At 39.2% G+C, this 14,787-nt stretch overlaps 1 protein-coding gene across 14 annotated transcripts in view; it reads left to right on the forward strand.

Moving 5' to 3' along the window:
- mycbp2.L (MYC binding protein 2, E3 ubiquitin protein ligase L homeolog) overlaps positions 1 to 13,943 on the forward strand; it is a 137,025-nt gene extending 123,082 nt beyond the window's left edge. For all 14 annotated transcript variants that reach the window (XM_041582441.1, XM_041582438.1, XM_018247262.2 and 11 more), the window contains 15 exons: positions 29 to 109; positions 619 to 885; positions 1,047 to 1,330; positions 1,986 to 2,082; positions 3,793 to 3,912; positions 5,247 to 5,348; positions 6,174 to 6,302; positions 6,696 to 6,828; positions 7,431 to 7,534; positions 9,390 to 9,578; positions 10,293 to 10,400; positions 10,685 to 10,894; positions 11,211 to 11,318; positions 12,228 to 12,393; positions 12,996 to 13,943. In XM_041582441.1, the coding sequence (XP_041438375.1) occupies positions 29 to 109; positions 619 to 885; positions 1,047 to 1,330; positions 1,986 to 2,082; positions 3,793 to 3,912; positions 5,247 to 5,348; positions 6,174 to 6,302; positions 6,696 to 6,828; positions 7,431 to 7,534; positions 9,390 to 9,578; positions 10,293 to 10,400; positions 10,685 to 10,894; positions 11,211 to 11,318; positions 12,228 to 12,393; positions 12,996 to 13,111 (2,214 nt within the window). In that variant the 3' untranslated portion in view covers positions 13,112 to 13,943. The remainder of the gene's footprint in view (positions 1 to 28; positions 110 to 618; positions 886 to 1,046; positions 1,331 to 1,985; positions 2,083 to 3,792; positions 3,913 to 5,246; positions 5,349 to 6,173; positions 6,303 to 6,695; positions 6,829 to 7,430; positions 7,535 to 9,389; positions 9,579 to 10,292; positions 10,401 to 10,684; positions 10,895 to 11,210; positions 11,319 to 12,227; positions 12,394 to 12,995) is intronic.
- Positions 13,944 to 14,787: the final 844 nt, after the last annotated feature.

The raw sequence follows: 14,787 nt of genomic DNA on the forward strand, positions 1-14,787 counted from the left end.
ATATAAAATGTTCTGTCTTTGCTCCTAGGCGCCATCAGATGCTGACCTGAAGGAGCACATGGTTGGCATTATCTTTAGCAGGAGTAAACTAACCAATTTGCAGAAGCAGGTAATTTCCCAGTGTTGGTGAAAAAAAATTTACTTATGGGTCATATAACAGTTCACTAAACAATGGAATTTTTTGTGATATTCTAATGGCTGTAACTTAAAAAAAGGGATGACCCTGACACCCCTTTAAAATTAAGACTTAATTAATTTCTAGCTAATATTAAATATATACATAAACAGATGTTTCAAGGACAAGGGATTGACTTTAACGTGTAGGGATCATTTGTAAGGAAATAATCAGCAAAGGCTGCATTGGGTTGGTTCATAAATGACAGCTCTGAAATATAAATATATAATTGGCCAATTTTGACAGCCAGGAAATACTGTTCCTTTTGACCACACTGAATTATCCACAGATATGCAAGAATACCTTTACATGCACTAATGATAACTCCCAGCATCCCCTGCCCAATAAAGCTTCTAAACCAAAACTAATATGTAGCACCAATGTTGCTGTTCAATGCTGTTTCTCTTGATGCTGTTCAGTCATACGTTCCCCCATCTCTACAGGTTTGTGCCCACATTGTGCAAGCTATCAGGATGGAAGCCATGCGTGTCCGTGAGGAGTGGGAACATGCAATCTCAAGCAAAGAAAATGCAAACTCTCAGCCCAGTGATGAAGACGCCTCCTCTGATGCTTACTGCTTTGAACTGCTATCGATGGTCCTTGCTCTGAGTGGATCAAACGTTGGCAGGCAGTATTTAGCACAGCAGCTTACTCTGCTTCAAGACCTATTCCACCTGCTTCACACTGCCTCTCCGAGAGTACAGAGACAAGTCAGTCTACTGTTTTTTCTATCATACATGTATTAGGAAACAAACAAGCAATGGTGCTTTCCCCTGTGTATTATCAACCATATTATATGCTATTGTATACATAGAAAATGCTTTCAAACCTTTGCCAAAATGATTCCATTCTTTCCTTTTTTTAATGGTAGGTAACCTCACTACTGCGTCGTGTTTTACCTGAAGTGACTCCCTCTCGTTTGGCAAGTATTATCGGGGTAAAGTCTCTTCCACCAGCTGACATCAGCGACATTATCCACTCAACAGAGAAAGGGGATTGGAATAAGATGGGCATATTGGACATGTTTCTAGGATGTATTGCCAAGGCCCTGACTGTCCAACTAAAGGCCAAAGGAACTCCAATCAAAGGCACTGCAGGAACCAGCGCCGGAAAGGGTGTCACCACTGTCACTTTGCCAATGATCTTCAACTCCAGGTATTTGCAGAGTTGTAGTATTTTGCTGTGCTGGTCCTAGGCTGTTTCATTTGTTACCTGCCAATTGATTATTTTAGCTGCATTCCTTAAACAAGTGGAGATATGTTCTTTTTGTTTTGTCACTGGAAGACTAAATTCTCTAATTCATAGGTATCTGTAGAACGCTAGCTGAATACCAACCATTACATTGTACAACATGTTTATAGAACAAAGACTGGGAACATAAAGTGCAAATATTACATTTGGTGTCAAAGATTATTATCATTAACCATTTGGGTTATCTTTTTATACACTGTAGAATATATTTTTATACTTTATATAACTTTTCAGTTGGTCTTATATTTTTACTGTGGAATCCATGCATGGAATTCAGAAATAGGTAATAGTAGTCCAAATTGTTCCTTGGTTTTTGTTGAAAGAAAAATGTTCCATATAGTGTATAGGACCAGGAATGTACACATGGGATCAGTGATGAAGTTGTTCAAAACCACAACAAGGGCAGTCAATGGGAGGGCGGAAGGAAGAAACTACCTTTTGACGATTTGCCTTCAACGCTTAAACCAGGGCCTGAGCGTGGTGGGATCACTAATATAGATGCCTTTTTTTAATTTCTTGCTTTGCTTCTGTCTGTTAACAAATTGAATCTACTCTACAGCTACCTCAGAAGAGGTGAAAGCCACTGGTGGATGAAAGGCTCAACTCCTACTCAGATTGCTGAGATTATTATAAAATTAATCAAAGACATGGCAGCCGTAAGTTTCCATTTTGTTTTCCAAATCTTGTATATTTGATTGTACTACGAACTTTTAATAAACATACAAACAATAAATAGCTCTATAGGAGTAACTTCATGCACAGTCAATAATGAGAGGATTGCAGAACACATATGCTCCCTTACCTACCAATAATTTTAGAAAAAAAAAACTTTTTTAGGCATGGTAGTAGGCTTGTTTTACTTAAAGGGATACTGTCATGGGAAAACATGTTTTTTTCAAAACGTATCAGTTAATAGTGCTGCTCCAGCAGAGTTCTGCACTGAAATCCAATTCTCAAAAGAGCAAACAGATTTTTTTTAATTCAGTTTTGAAATCTGACATGGGCCTAGACCAGGGGTGTCCAAACTAAAAAAAAAAAAAGTTTTTCGGCAGCCAGAAAAAAAAGGTTTCTAACCACGACTTCATTGGGGGGTCGGAACCTACAGTGCTTCACTGTCTGAGACTCTGAGAAGTATGTTAGAAGTCCTAAACTCTGCCCTCCCTTCCCCGTGACTGGAGTTTAGTGTAGTGCAGGGGGAGGGGGGGCGCCCGTAAACAAGTGGAAGCATGGCTCCATCCCCCCTGGACTGGATCCCGATGCTGTTCATCAAGGAGGTGGCCTGCCTGTGTGCTGGAACTGTGTGTGCATCTGATGATCTGTGAGTAACTGCTTCGTGCTTAGCTTGGGGGAGGGGTGGATTTAGGGAGGCTGCAGCTGGGCAAGGGAGACCTTAGTGTGTGTCACTGTGTGTGTGTGTGTTACTATATGTGTGTGTCTGTATGTGTGTTACTTATTTACAATTTGTAAAATGAACATGGTAATCAGGGGGTGTGGCCACAAAAATGGGCATGGCCAAAAATGTTGCCGTGCTACGCAGGCCAATTAAAAATGGAGAGGACCTGCACAGTGTACCTACGTTCTTCACCTCGAGTGAGTGGCCCGGTGGTTTGTGTATTTTACCGCATATGGCCCTTGGTGGAAATAGTTTGGACACCCCTGGGCTAGACATATTGTCAGTTTCCCAGCTGCCCTGTCATGTGACTTGTGCCTGCATTTTAGGATGGAACTACTTTCTGGCAGGCTGTTATTTCTCCTACTTAATGTAACTGAATCAGTCTCAGTGGGACTTGGCTTTTACTATTGAGTGTTGTTTTTAGATCTACCAGGTAGCTGTTATCTTGTTACCTTCCCATTGTTCTTTTGTTAGGCTGCTGGGGGGGTGCTATCACTCTAGTTTATGTGGAGTGATAAGCTGGAGTGCAGTAAAGAGTGCAGTAAAGAGTGACTGAAGTTTATCAGAGCATAAGTCACATGACTGGGGTCAGCTGGGAAACTGACTATTTCTAGGCCCATGTCAGATTTCAAAATTAAATATAAAAAAATCTGTCTGCTCTTTTGAAAAATGGATTTCAGTGCAGAATTCTGCTGGAGCAGGGCTGTTAACTGATGCATTTTGAAAAAAACGTGTTTTCCCATGACAGTATCCCTTTAAAAGGAGTGTTAATATTTGGATATCTATGTCTCTGTTTTCCTAACTAAACCAATTCTGACAAGCCAATGGTGTTTTCTTGCAATATGTTTGTTCCTAAGTATGTATCCCTAGAATTAGATGCTGTTATTAATATAAAAACATGAATAGTCTATTTGATGTATCTGTTTAAACACTGTTGCCAATTCCTGTGCCATTTGTATGGCCTCTGCTACAGGGGCATCTTTCTGAGGCTTGGTCTCGAGTGACAAAGAATGCAATCGCTGAGACAATCATTGCACTGACAAAGATGGAGGAAGAATATCGATCCCCTGTTCGATGTATTGCTACTACTAGGGTGAGCCTTTGCCTTATTGACTTATAGATATTCTGTGGCAAACTAGTCCTGATGTGCATATCAAATGCTCTTTAAACCATGCTCTATAAAATCCCAGTTATGATGTGGCAGTCCTGCTGCATTTCAAAAATGAATTCTGCCATCAAAGTAGGGGAAAATCAGCGCAGCTCTGCATTCCGAAGGACAGGGAAGCAGTGCGGGATTTGTTCTAATTGCGGTTAACCTCAATAATAAATAAACACATAAATAACAGCCCCTCTCTGTTTCACTGCCCTTCAGAATGCAGAGCAGCACTGATCGTGCCTATCGTTTCCCCTATACTCCAGCAGCAGTCAAAGGATTTATATTTGATTAAAATAAAGTTGGTGGGAAATGACTTTTCCATAATTTGGAGCTTTCTAGATAATGTGTTTCCAGATAACGGATCCCATACCTTTACTGACAAACTATTTCTTGGCAAAATCATGTCCTGTTTTATATGAGAGTTTTGTGGGGAGACATAAGTGGCATTTGGTGCACATTTACCTTCCCGTATAAGTTCCAAACATATTCTACACATCTGATCTGCTATGTAAACTATAGTTCATTTACCCTATTCAGCTATGCATCCACGTCTACACAACAGTTTATATACATATAAACTATAGTAGTGTTTCAGAGGCAAACACAATTTTAGCACTGCAGTGCAGTACACTGTTTAAATGCATATAAAACACTTTCATTTTAAAATTCTACATGCAGCAGTTGCAAACTAATGTTTCTTATAAAAAGGGTACACATTTTTTAATTGAAGTATATTGGAGATAGGTTTCTTTTTCATTAAAGAAAGTAAAATGGGATTTTATTTTTTTGCCTTTCCTTTAAAAGAAAGTAGACAGGGCCTTCCTCATCATCCATGAATCTCCTCCATGACTGTTTAACCATAATAATGGTTTTCTCAAGATGGTTATCTTAGAAGTTCTTTGGGTGGATTCACCTGCACCTCTACCATGTTCCTTTTTATGAGTTGCTAAACCAGTGTGTGGAGATCCTCTGTATACAAAGGGAACATCTTATTTAATACATTTTGGCTATGGGGCTGGGCAACTTAAATCCAAAACACAACTGGAGGTGATGTAGCACCAAGCGTAGCCTTGATCTGTAATTTCTAGGAAATTAATTTTATAAAAGCAGTAAATATCAATAATCTTTGGCATTGAACTGCTTGTGCAGACACGGCACAGATAAATGATAATGAAAGATCAACCTGGAGATGTCTGCCAGTTCTGTACATTTTACAGCTAATGGGCTAAAAAATAAATTAACGTTATCAATATTGTGTCTAATTATAATAGCTCTGGCTGGCGGTAGCTTCTCTCTGTGTTCTTGATCAAGACCATGTAGATCGCTTATCTTCTGGACGATGGATGGGAAAAGATGGACAGCAAAAGCAAATGGTATGCTGTTTTTTTTTTGTTTTTTTCCCCAGATAGACTGATACAATATTCAGTTGTTTGAAAGGGGTGGTTGACCTTTAAGTTAACTTTTAGTATGTTATAGAATGGCCACTAAGCAACTTTTCAATTGGTCTTCATTATTTATAGGGATGCACCAAATCCACTATTTGGGATTCAGCCAAATCCCTGAATCCTTTGTGAAAGATTCTGAATACCAAACCGAATCTGAATCCTAATTTGAAAAAGGAAAAAGTGGGGAAAAAATATTTTACTTCCTTGTTTTGTCAAGGGATTTCCCTTCCCTTTACAAAAAGTCACGGGATTTCCCTTCCTGCCCTTAATTTGCATACACAAATTCAGATTCGAATCCTGTTGAAAAAACCTGAATCCCAAATGGAATCCTGGATTCAATGCATCCCTAATTATTTATTTGTTTTGGTTTTTCAATTATTTGCCTTCTTCTTCTAACTCTTTGCAGATTTTAAATGGTGGTCAGTGACCCCATCTAAGAAATCAAACGGTCTGTGAGGATACAGATTTATTGCTATTGCTCCTTTTTATTACTCATTTTTCTGTTCAGGCTCTCTCCTTTACATAATCCAGCCTCAGTGCATGGTAATTTGGACCCTAGCAACCAGATTGCTGAAATTGCAAACTGGAGAACTAAAAAAAGCTAAATAACTCAAAAACCACAAATAATAAAAATGAAAACCAACTGCAAATTCATACTAGAAGTTAATTGAAAGGTAAACAACCCCTTTAAAGTAACAAGCAAAAAAAAATAATAGTCTAACTTTCATTCCAATCATTCCATTGATTTAACAGCCTATGTGTGATAATCATGATGATGGTGAAACTGCAGCGATCATTTTGTGCAATGCTTGTGGGAATCTGTGCACAGACTGTGACCGTTTTTTGCATCTCCACCGACGAACAAAATCACATCAGCGGCAGGTAGTATTATTTGTTTGTGTATCTTTAGAAAGTGTTACCAGATCACCATCTCTAAAATGTGCGCTGATGGGATTTAGTAGAACTCAGTGTCTCCTGGGGCATTTTGATCTTGCTGAACCATTAATTGCTGCCTGTTAACCCTTAAACATAAATTCTTCTGTATTGGCATTTATACCCATGACAGCCTAAAGAAGCTGCAAGTTAAAATTTCACAAGGTGTGCTTCCTTTGATCTTGGGATATGTATTTATTATGATTGTGTAGTCGGATTGACCCTTGTATAGTACAATCGTAAATATTGGGGGAATGTAGGCAATAATTGAGGGTGGGCTTTCTCCCAGGGGGCCCGTTACTATATAACTTTTTTTTAATCTTATCTGATATATTTTACTAGGTCTTCAAAGAAGAGGAGGAAGCAATTAAAGTCGATCTGCATGAGGGCTGTGGAAGAACAAAGTTATTTTGGTTGATGGCACTTGCAGATTCCAAAACCATGAAAGCAATGGTTGAATTTAGAGAGCAGACAGGTAAAAAAAAGTGCATACATTATGCATGTACAGGTTTGTACACCGCTAGTCTTAATGAATCACTTTGGAAGAAGACATTTTTCTTTTCAGCATTTAGTTTAATACAAAGGAAATTTTGCATCTAGGCAGCATTTTACCAGGGGCAGCAGAAAGTCATTATTTTAGTGCAGATAGTAAAAGTTCTCTCTGCATTAATCGATTTGCTCCCACACAAGTGCAGGGGGGAGGGGGGAGTCATGGTGGCTGCTAATTCAGGCAGCAGATGCCCTAAAAAAAGTGTTATTTTTAATCCTCACTTCTGGGATCGACAATTAAGTTGAACTGTGGATTTGCCTGTTAATTAAGTCCTAGATCTGATATACATTTATTATTAAGCAAATGACAGCAACACTTACTGGGTGCACTTCTAGGTGCGATGATAAATGCTTTATTGCAACACTGTAAAGCTGTTAAAACCAACACATTGTGAATTATCCATATTTATTACAGGAAACAAAATATCACTGTAAGATCCAAAAATTGGTCACAGGTGTGAATATTCTTGCCGTCCGCACTTAAAAGTTTCTAGATCGTGTGCCATGTTATTTCTTTTTGTTATTCAGGTAAACCTGCAAGTAGTAGCTCAGAAACATGCCGCTTCTGTGGCTCCAGAAATGGGACAGAGTTATCTGCTGTGGGAAGCGTTTGCTCAGATTCAGACTGTCAGGTGAGTCTTCTACAAACGTGTAAGTACACCGGGATTTTGTTTGCATTGCCCTGAAATTCCCCCTCCTGGCCACCTGCAAAACAGCCCAGAACCCACTGTCAGGAATTTGCATGATTTTTACTTGTCTCACTACTATTGAAAGGCATTGAAAAAGCACCAAAAATCCTCAGGAAAGGCAGAGCAGGGAGCACATGGACTGGATAAAAGGGTAGCTAACAGGGGCAGAAAATGTGTGGTCAGGAATGGACCCAGACTTAAATAGATCAGGGTTGGAATCTATATTTAAAAATATGTAAGCCACGTCTACCCTTCATTATGACTTAGGCAAATCCTTATGAAGAATGACACCTGTGTGTACAAGCAATGCCAGTCATCAAGGTATTCTCTCATATTAAAAGTAGTATAGATTCATGGCAGCAGAGGCTCATTCTTCCCCATTACAAAGCACTGGAAGGTGTCGTATAGAATATGCAGTGCTGCTTTTATCTCTAGTGCTTAAAATCAATATTTATGGATCAGAGAAAGTCCAAAAAAGCTGACAAATGGTATGAAGTTCTCTGTTATGAGGAAAGACTGGCCAAGTTGGGATTTTTTACACTCCAGCCTGAACCAATTGCCTCTTACTATATATAAAACATTAAGGGAGTAACATTCCCACTGATTTAATTTAATGTATTTGGGGTGTCTGTATTCTTTGTTCCTCTTACTCTGAACAATGTATTTAGGATGTGTGGATATTGTTCTTGGGTACTGATATACATTTGCATGGCAGCAATAAACAACACTGCAGCTTATCAATGCATAATTACAGGAGCTTTAAAAAAATTTTCTGTACAGGGTTTTTTGGAAGGTGAACAACCCCTTTAAACACTTTTTTTCAGTTCAATTGTTTTCAGATTGTTCCCCAGAAATACTTTTTTTTCAATTGCTTTTCATTTTTTATTTATTGTTTTTCCAAAATCTAAGTTTAAAGTTGAATGTTTGTGTCTTTGATGTTTAAGTCTAGCAGCTCAGTGATCCAGATGCAGATTCTGAAGTGTTACAATTTTGCAACATTGAGTTGATCCATTTCTCAGCAGCATCTCTGGAGTATTAGCAACTATTGAATCAATGCTAACAGCTGCCTGTAATGAAACCCAGAGATTCTGCTCAGCAGGGACAAAGATAACAAATGTATCAACTAAATGTATCAATTTAGAACAGTTTACAGGGTCGGCGACCCCCCCTCCCAGAGCTGCTTTAGAAGGTGAAAAATTACACTTTAGACTTCAGTATTAGAAAAACAGTGACACATGGAAAGTAGAAAGTTATTGAAAAAAGTAGTTATTTCTGGTGATCTATCTGAAAACAACTAGTTGTTTGAAGTTGAACCACCCCTTGAACCACTCCTTTAACAGAAAATTATACTAGTAGTCATTTGATAATCCCATATAAAAAAAGCTGCTATTTCAAATGCTAAAGTCCGCCCACTGGCTCACATGAGACACAATGCTCCCACTCTTAGGACATTCATACACAGGGTCACCATCAGGAGGTTACAGGGGCCCTGCACCTTGATAAAGGGCCACTTTGTGACTTGAAATGTTGTAACTGTCCAGATCATTAAGCCATGAGACGCAAATAAAGGCTTTTAAATAAATCTTTGGAGCGTCACAGTTTCTGGGGAACAATCTGAGACCAACTGAACTGAAAAAAGTGTTGGAAGGTGACCAACTCCTTTAAGAGCTGCTCAGTTGTTGAATTCTCTACCTAAAGTAGTTGTACTGGCAGATACATTCGATTTTAGGGATGTTTGAAACGATTGCCTTTTTTTAAAAAATAGCTAGACTTCTGATGCAACATATTTCTGTTATAGGAGCATGCCAAGACTGCATGTAGTAAGACTCATTCCTGTGGACATCCTTGCGGTGGAGTAAAGAATGAAGATCACTGTTTGCCATGTTTGCACGGGTGTGATAAAAATGCCAGCAGCCTGAAACAGGACGCCGATGATATGTGCATGATCTGTTTCACCGAAGCCCTCTCAGCAGCACCAGCTATCCAGGTTTCATACATTTTAATATACTATTGTATAATATGCTAAATATTTGACAAAGGCAGGATTTAGGCAAATAAAAAAAAATCAATTTTAAGGTGAAAACTTCATTTAAAGCTGTTTTCTGTTGGACTGTGCATCAGTACCATTTATAAAACAATAACCACCGTGCAAAGTTGTGTGTCAAATAAAAGGATATTGTTTATAAATAGTTTTTATTGGGCTCCTGAAGGGAGGCAAAGTTGTGTTGGATGCAAACAACTGGCTTATATTCGTATATAAATAGATCACAGACTAGATCAGAGAAGGCAGTCTTGTTCAAGATATGCATTTTAGTTTGGTTGTACTTTATAAACATATAAGTGCAGCTCACCGCATCTTGCAGAAATGCCCCCCAAATACAAGCACTGTAAAATATTGTGTTGTAAGTGATAATCCCTCTGCTATAACTATTGGGATATTAGACATTTTGGGATCTTTACAAAAGCACAAAACCTTAATCTGGACCTGGTGACTGTAATATATTTAGCACCAAGCAGTGAATTAACACACACACAAACATATAATAAAGTGTGCTAGAAGTAGCTTCATCATTTATCATCTCATCTGGTTCCATGCATGCAACACAAACTCAGATGTTACTCCTCAGTTAGCAGAATGATGTGTAAATTGGTAGCATTTTATAGCATGTTTTATAGAAATGTTTTTTGTTCCTCCCCGCAGCTGGATTGCAGCCATGTATTCCATATGCAGTGCTGCCGGCGAGTCCTTGAAAATAGATGGCTTGGACCACGCATAACATTTGGATTTATGTCGTGCCCTATTTGCAAGGTAAATAACAGAACTATAATTTATATGAGTAATAAAGGTGGTAACACGTTTTTTTGTTTTGGTTAATCATTGCTGGAGCTCATACTTTTTAATATGTATTTTTAAACGGAAAGATGACAAGGCCAGTTGGAGTGAATTCAAGTAGTTGAGTGGTTACCCTATTTGCATCTGCTTATGTTAAACATTGGTACTGGATAGAAATTGGCTGTTGTACTGAACTACATGTATGGAAGTGAAGTGGGGAAAGAAGGCGGTGGAATGATTAATTTTTTTCACTCTTGCAGAACAAAATAAATCACACAGTATTAAAAGATCTTCTTGATCCAATAAAAGAACTTTATGAAGACGTGAGGAGGAAAGCATTAATGAGACTGGAATATGAAGGACTTCACAAAAGTGATGCCATTACAACACCAGGAGTCCGTTTTTACAACGATCCAGCCAGCTATGCCATGAACAGATATGCTTATTATGTCTGCTACAAGTGCAAAAAGGTACTTTCCCTATCGAATGTACCAGCAGCTATTAACACTTTATGAGCTGAGAGGAGCTTCAAGCTCGTGTCTTTGCTATCAGAGGGCTAGTAGCATGTGCACAGTATGTAGTAAGCAAACATGTAGGAGCCTATCTTTTCATATCGAACACAATGCACTAACTTTTTAAAATCAACTGCTTCCTGATAACATATTTTGTTACATTCCATGTCTGCCCTCGTATTTGAGGATTTCTATCATCCATGTTGATGGAAGAAGAGGAATGTAGAAAAGTATATTTGCATTTGAATAAAATTACTTTTTTTTTTTTCCAAAGGCCTATTTTGGTGGGGAAGCACGGTGTGATGCAGAAGCCGGCCAAGGAGATGATTATGATCCCAGAGAACTTATTTGTGGCGCTTGTTCAGATGTGTCCCGGGCTCAGGTAACTGCTCTTACATAGATAACTTATCTACCTCATCTGACTAATATATCTTTCTATCCGGTAACGTCCTATAAAATTTTTATTTAAATACAAAACATTTCAAAAGTAATTATAACATTAGTAACTTAAAGATTTTTATATAGTTTGACATCTATGGGTCGCAACTAAAGCCCAGCCTAGTGCCCTAGAGTTTCTAAGGAGACCAATAATGAAAGTCCTATGCAGGTTTAGTTTGGGTGGCCAGAATAAGTTAAGCTAGTGCTGACAGTCAGAGGAGTGAGGGGAATGTAAGTAGGGGATTACTATTACATTTGGTCTCCTACCAATGCGTGCAGAAATAAAAGTGGACAAAAAGTCAGACAAAAAATACATGATCTAGATTTTAAGAGACATATTGTATGAAAAACAAGAATGTGCCAGTGTATTATTTGCTTTTAAATATAGAAGGAATGTGCTTTAAAAAAAAAAAAGTAGTGTTTCGGGTTGATTTATTGAAAATTTCAGCAAAAACCAACCTCTTCCACTTCCTGCTGTCTCTTTTCCCAGGCTGTGCAAGGGACCTGGTGGCACTCAGTAGAATAGGAACCAATCAGCAGCTATCAGGGAACTGAATCCTGTCTTTGCTTGTGTGACTGCAGGGCTGTGATTGGCTCTCCCCCTCTTACTGTGCTTCTGGCAGGGACCATTAGGAATCCTTCCTCCTTCATTTGAAACAGAGATAGAAGCAGATCAATAGGGAGCTCCAATATAGAGGCCATTTTTTTAATATACATTTTTAGCCCAAAATGAAACCAGCACTGTATATTATTCATACTTGCAAGATTAGGATGGCTTTTTAGTTATGCCATATGTCTCCTTTAATGCCTTTGTCATATTCACGGTGTGCATTTGTTCCACTATTCCTGACAGATGTGCCCAAAACATGGTACAGATTTCCTTGAATACAAATGTCGTTACTGCTGCTCAGTGGCTGTGTTTTTCTGCTTTGGAACAACACATTTTTGTAATGCTTGCCATGATGACTTTCAAAGGATGACAAGCTTACCTAAAGAGGAACTGCCTCACTGTCCTGCAGGTAAGTTCTAAAAGCTGACTTTATGGTTTAGTTATAAAATAAAGTAAATGCTTCTAAATGGTTAGATATGGCAACACACTCCAGGTGTACTATGTATTTCCCTTGAGGTAAAGGGAAGCATTTGAGTGGAAATGAAACTGATAGGATTCTAGTTCTTTTTCAAGCAGATAATTCAAACCGCATTGATACAAGATGCTCCGTAAAACACTTTATTTACGTCACTGTAATGTTTTTAACCTTTCATAGAATTAATTAGCATAGTACTGGAAACAAAAAGCCTTGCAAAGCAAAAGCAATAGCTTAGTGGCAGTGGCAATATTGGGATTTTATGAAAATGAAATGATGTAAAACTGTCCATTGCTGATTATATAGTGAATAAAGTACCACCTATTGTAAAATATAAGGATATTATAAGTCACCGAGGAGTTCGGCCTTGTGATTATATACAGGTCATGGAACTCCGAGGTGAAAAGTTTTAGCAGAGTTTATAGCAGAGAAGGAGGTATATGCAGTTTGAAACACTGATCTGTTTAGTTCCTCCTTTGATTAATCTTTTATTTAGTATATTCCTTTATTTCCTAATGGTTTTGTTTCTCCTACAGGTCCAAAAGGCAAACAGCTCGAAGGAACCGAGTGCCCTCTTCACGTGGTCCATCCGCCCACTGGAGAAGAATTTGCATTGGGCTGTGGAGTGTGTAGAAACGCCCATACGTTTTAAATTCAGCCATATTGGTGTTCAAGATTTGCATTCTTTTGTGAATTAAGAAACAGGCTTGTGCAGTCTGTTGCACCACATTGCCAGGCAGGTTCTGGACAACAGCCTGCGGTCAAGATGGGGACCATTGAAGTGAGTCTGCGAACAAGAATAAAGGGGAAGAAGGCTCCCGTTACAAAGTCCATGCTGTTCAAAGCAAACAATACATTTTTCTTAAACATCGGTATCTGTGAGGTGCACGCATGTGGTCATAACATATAGCGCCATCAGTAGGGCACCTAATATTTACAAATGACTGCTCAGATATACAGCACTCGTGGGGCAACTCATCATGCCCATATATTATATATCATCAGTGTCAAGCTGAGAAGTGACTTTTTAATATTCCAGTACAAGTGTACCTGCAGCTTATGGAAAGAGAAGAATATGCTATCTTATCTTCCAGACTATCAAACTGTCATTGCTGTGGATATTTGCAGTGCACTCAGCAGTGAAATGGATTGTATTTGGAAGGTGTATATGTATCCAGGTATAAACGTTGTAACAATTGCTGTACATAATACTTAAAGATATCAATGTTTTGTCCCGTAATAAGATTTATTACATTACAACAGCAGTTTCATTTAAACTTCTGGGTTATGTTTGGGCCTGAAATTTAATGAAGTGCAATACTGAGTGTGCCTCATATCTTGCAGCTGTAAACTTTATGGAATGTGCACGTTAATAAAGCCACTGTACATTTTTATACAGTGACAGTCTGGTGAATGTTTAGGTTCTTATTTAAGATGAATGGCTTTTAAAAGAATACAGAAATAAACCATGGTATTTGTCAGGTCTTCGTGGTTCAGAGTTGTCTTTTAAGAGCTTCTTACCTTCTCTGTTAGTCTTTTTTGCTTTTACATTAAATAAAGAGTCGTAAAGTAGGTGAGACCACAGAGATTTCTTTGCTTAAGGGTAGTGACACACGGGGAGATTTGTCATCAGCGATCGTCTTTTTGCAAGCAAAGATTTAAGGCAACTTTGGCTTCCAAGCATCCCATAGTCAGGGCCGCTCTGGCCATGAGGCAAGGTGAGAATCTTGCCTCAGGCAGCACGGAGCAGCCAGATACCAAGGGCGGCAAAAAGCCGCCTCTGGTAAATTTAAGAGACGAATTTCCATTTTTTAAAATGGAAATTTGTCTCTTCTAGTGCAGCCAGCGCAATAGCGCTCACTGCACTAGCAATGCGGCCCCTCCTCCACCCGCTCCAACGCTGGAAGTTAGAAGAGCGGAGTAGGAGGGGGGGCGGCGGCATTGGGGCTGCTGCCTCAGGTGGCAGCAGCCCCTGAAACATGCCTGCCCATAGTGCACCACGGTGCTTTCTCTGCCCACATGGGCTGGATGTTCTTTAACAAGATCAATGTGTCACGACCAGCACCCAATACCAGAACAAGTGCCAAGCACCCTGGTCTTGGCTCGGCTTCACCAGTAGTGTGACCACCGTTGGGCTTCGGGAGGAGCCCTCAGCTTACTTGGGTGCCACCTGGACTTAATGAGAGGTGCAAGACGAGATGTTCTGGCTGGCAAAGGGGCACGGCTGTTAGCAGAGTCTTTTGTGCCAAAGGTCACGGTACAAATGGAGCAGGCAAGAGAATCGTCAGACAGGCTGGGTCGAGGCAGGCAGATATCAAGAATCGTCAG

Source organism: Xenopus laevis, chromosome 2L (genome assembly GCF_017654675.1).
Source record: "Xenopus laevis strain J_2021 chromosome 2L, Xenopus_laevis_v10.1, whole genome shotgun sequence".
NCBI lineage: Eukaryota > Metazoa > Chordata > Amphibia > Anura > Pipidae > Xenopus > Xenopus laevis.